General features: G+C 43.3%; 1 protein-coding gene across 1 annotated transcript; it reads left to right on the top strand.

The window, feature by feature from the left end:
* Positions 1-3,517: 3,517 nt before the first annotated feature.
* Positions 3,518-4,291, top strand: LOC136063288 (uncharacterized). Its single transcript, XM_065763448.1, has one exon. The coding sequence runs from the start codon at positions 3,518-3,520 to the stop codon at positions 4,289-4,291; it is 774 nt and encodes a 257-aa protein (XP_065619520.1).
* The last annotated feature ends 324 nt before the right edge of the window (positions 4,292-4,615 follow it).

Here is a 4,615-nt window from a genome sequence, read left to right as displayed (position 1 = left end):
GGCTCTCGACCAAGCTGGAGTTGAATCCTCCTCATAGTTGAGGAAACCTGAAAATATCTACTTCCCTCCAGCTATTCGGGCCTCCACTCCCTCTACTCCACAAGGGGAGGTATCTTTTATTGTTGCTGAGCCACCCAAGGAAGTTCAGACTCAGGCTCCTCCCACACTCAGTCAGCAGGAGCAATTATCAGTGCTTGAAAAAGCAAAGGATCCATCCTCGGCCAAAGAAGTAGCAGGGCCCAAAGACGGAGCGGCCTCTCACACTTTTGAACAGGCCTTAGCCTCAACTACCCTGCCTGCTAGAGACGCTCCCATGGCGCAGGAAAAAGGACGTTCCTCATGAGGTAGCTGGCAAAACCCCTCCCAAGCTCCAAATAAAGTTAACCAAATAGTTGCTTGTAATCAAATTCCTTTTAGTGTCCTTTTTATCTCCTTTTTTTTTAAAAAAAAATCCTTTCAAGGATGTTCCTGGTTGTAACGCGTAGTTCTTTTTTGGCAAGTTATAAGAGACATTTGGGGTTTCATTTATTACCTATATAATTTCATGTATGATTGTTCTTTATTACTTACGTTTGTTTATCTACTTTTCTTATGATCTCGGACTATAAAAATGATGAAAGTTGACATGATAGGGAAGAATCATAACTTTATACTCAATTATTGAGAACTCAAGGCAGGCTATAACAGTGACCTCCGCGGCTTTATAAAGGCTCCCTGTAACATTCATTAGAAAATTACACTTACCTAGGATAGCATTTTTACATTTCATCCAGAGGGGTACTGATCCCCTTGAAATGCTTTAAGTAATGCTCATAGCATTTACTTCGATGTGTATCTCTAGTCACACGAACCCCTTTCAGAAGACCTAGATTCCAAGTAAGTTTGATGTCTAAATAGTTTGTTATAGCTTAGTTTCAGTTTAATACTTACACTCATAGCGTAATGATTTCCACTAAGTTGTGGTCCGAGGACCTGACGTACTTAGCTTCTGTTTAATACTTCCATTCATAGTGTACTAATTTCCACTAAGTTGTGGTCCGAGGACCTGACATGACTTAGTTTCTGTTTAATACTTCCATTCATAGTATACTAATTTCCACTAAGTTGTGGTCCCAGGACCTGACATGACTTAGTTTCTGTTTAATACTTCCATTCATAGTGTACTAATTTCCACTAAGTTATGGTCCGAGGACCTGACATGACTTAGTTTCTGTTTAATACTTCCATTCATAGTGTACTAATTTCCATTAAGTTGTGATCCGAGGACCTGACATGACTTAGTTTCTCTTTAATACTTCCATTCATAGTGTACTAATTTCCACTAAGTTGTGGTCCGAAGACCTAACATGACTTAGTTTCTGTTTAATACTTCCATTCATAGTGTACTAATTTCCACTAAGTTGTGGTCCTAGGACCTGACATGACTTAGTTTCTGTAGTGTACTAATTTCCACTAAGTTGTGGTCCGAGGACCTGACATGACTTAGTTTCTATTTAATACTTCCATTCATTTTAGAAGCACATATTGCGAAAGCTAGATAAATTATAAAGGAAAGTAAAGCACAACTTGTTAATAATAATACCTTCTCAGGTTGCTTACATTCCAGGGATGGAGTATAGTTTTTTCATCTAAATCTTCTAAATAGTAAGCCCCTATCCCCGCAACAGATGTAATACGATATAGCCCTTCCCAATTGGGCCCCAACTTTCCCCAGGCTGGGTTTTTGGTATTTCCCAAGACCTTCCTCAACACCAAGTCTCCCGAAGCTAACGGCCTTAGTCTGACATTTGCATCATAACCCTGCTTCAACTTGTGCTGGTAGTACGCTAGTTGAACCATACCTTTTTCTCGTTGCTCATCTATTAAGTCTAGACTTTTCCTTAACAGCTCATCATTCCCATCCGGAGTGAAATTACTAGTTTTCAGTGTCGGAAAGCCAGTTTCAATAGGGATCACGGCCTCAGCTCCGTACATCATTGAGAATGGGGTTTCCCCTGTTGATTGTCGGGGGGTCGTCCTATACGCCCAGAGAACATGCGGAAGTTCTTCCACCCATCTTCCCTTTGCATCATCTAACCTTTTCTTAAGTCCACCCACTATGACTTTATTTACAGCCTCGGCCTGTCCATTTCCCTGTGGATAGGCTGGGGTGGAATACCTATTTTTTATCCCCAAGTCGGAGCAATACCTTCTGAAAGTCTTGCTATCAAATTGCAGACCATTGTCCGAGATGAGAGTTTGAGGAACCCCAAATCGAGTAATGATATTCCTTAATAGGAATCTTTTGACGTCCACATCCCTGATGTTAGCCAGAGGCTCAGCTTCAACCTACTTCGCGAAATAATCTGTGCCAACCAGCAGATACTTCTTATTTCCTACTGCTCTAGCTATGGCTCTAATCTGATCAGGGTTAATTTCAATTCCCCTATGAGTCACTATGTAACCCAGGAACTTACCTGAACTTACCCCAAACGAGCATTTGGATGCATTCAGCCGCAAGTTATGCCTCCTTAATATCCCAAAAGTATGGTTAAGGTCCGCCACGTGCTCGGCCACTACCTTACTCTTTACGACCATATCATCAATATAAATCTCAATGTTTCTACTCAACTGCTGCTCAAATATTTTCGTCATCATTCTCTGGTAAGTAGACCCCGCGTTCTTCAAACCAAAGGGCATTACCTTATAGTGGTAATTTCTAGTGGGAGTGAGAAAAGTGGTCTTCTCCTAGTCGTCCAATGCGAGTGGGATCTGATGGTAGCCTTGAAAGGCGTCCAAGAAACTCATCCGAGGATGGCCCACTGTAGCATCCACCAACTGATCTATACGGGGCATAGGAAAAGGGTCCTTCGGGCACGCTCTGTTAAGGTCCGTAAAATCAACACACACACGCCACTTTTCATTTTTCTTTTTCACTACGACTGTATTGGCCAACCACTGAGGATAAAATACCTCCTTGATTGCCCCAGCCTGCTTTAACTTGGTCACCTCGTCTTTAATAGCTTCGACGTGTACCTTGGACGGACGCCGAGGTGGTTGTTTCTTTGGAATACATGAGGGGTTGACATTCAGATGATGACAGATGAACTCCGGATCCACTCCCGGGGCTTCATAGGCACTCCATGCAAACACATCAACGTTTCTTCTAAGAACCTCGACCAACTGTTCTTTCTCTAACAAAGGCAACTGAGCCCTGACCTGAAAATACTTCTCTGGATCATCACTAACGTTCACCCTTTCCAAATCTTCACACCTCATTTCCTCTGGGGACGCGCCGACCTGGGCTCCCTGAACCCTTGATTGCTATAAATCACCCTCGGCTACAGCCGAAGTGCTTATCTCTGGCCAGAGAAGGGATTTCAGGCCGGACCGGTATAACAACAACCAACCTCGGAGGGACTTTGGGGGGCAGTCGGGGCCTGCCAACTCCCAGGTGGTTAGCGTGGTATTCCGAGAACCAGTGCAGCGAGTTCTGGAGAAGATAAAGAACGAGCCGTTCTTTAGGTGGCCCAATAAGATGGCGGGGGATCCTGCGAAGCGTAATCGGAATCTTTACTGCCAGTACCATCAAGACCACGGACATATCACCGAAGATTGTAACAATCTGTGGGATCACTTAGAGCAGTTGGTGCAAGAGGGAAAGTTGACCCAATTTCTGCATAATTCCGGCGGCCGAGAAGGCCACGTAGGCTCGGCGTTTCAGGGGGATGCTTCAAGGGGACCTCCTTTGGGCACGATAAACGTTATATTCGCTGCCCCGGGGAGAACTGGATCTTGCCCTTCCAGGGTAATGTCTGTGTCTCAGTGCTCGGAGGAGGACTCCAGCTCGAGGCCGAAGAGAGCCAGACCGGGCACCTCGTTGGTGTTAGGCTTCTCAGAAAAGGACAAGAGAGGAACCATACAACCGCATGATGATACTTTGGTGGTTACGATTAGGATCAGAGGGTATGACGTTAAGAGAGTGATGGTTGATGATGGAAGTGCCGCCGAGGTAATGTACCCTGATTTATTCAGGGGGCTGAATTTGAAACCTGAAGACCTGACAACATATAGTTCCCTGCTGGTGAGCTTCGAAGGTAAATCGGTCACCTCGTTGGGAATGGTTAGATTACCCGTGCAGACTGGGTCGGATATGGTGGAGGTAGATTTTATTGTGGTGGATGTCTTTTCTCCGTATACGACTATTTTGGGAAGACCATGGTTGCATGCTTTGGGGGCTGTTTCTTCCACTCTTCATCAAAAAGTGAAGTATCCCTTAGGGGGCGAGGTTTCAGGGATTTTGAGAAACTAGAACATGGCTAGGCAGTGTATGATAATGGCCATCTAGTTTTGTTAATCAATTTATACAGCAGACTAGCAGAGTACGTACGATATTCTTCAAGTTTCCTCTTGTGAAAAGGATACTTATAATATATTAATATTAGATAGCAGCTATTTTTATAAGAGTTAACACTAAAGCTTCTTTCAATTTAAAGTCCAATTTTTTAATTAAATTTTGCTGTTTCATTATAGATTGGACCTGTTAATATTGGAGTTGAGCTATTTTTATAAGAGTTAAACACTGGAGCTTCTTTTAGTTTAAAGTCCAATTTTTTTTATATTAAATTTTGCTATT

This window comes from Quercus suber, unplaced genomic scaffold (genome assembly GCF_002906115.3).
Source record: "Quercus suber isolate HL8 unplaced genomic scaffold, Cork oak 2.0 scaffold_507, whole genome shotgun sequence".
NCBI classification, from domain to species: Eukaryota; Viridiplantae; Streptophyta; class Magnoliopsida; order Fagales; family Fagaceae; genus Quercus; species Quercus suber.
The sequence above is the reverse complement of the archived record's forward strand: the minus strand, read 5'-3'. Positions and strand labels throughout refer to the sequence as shown.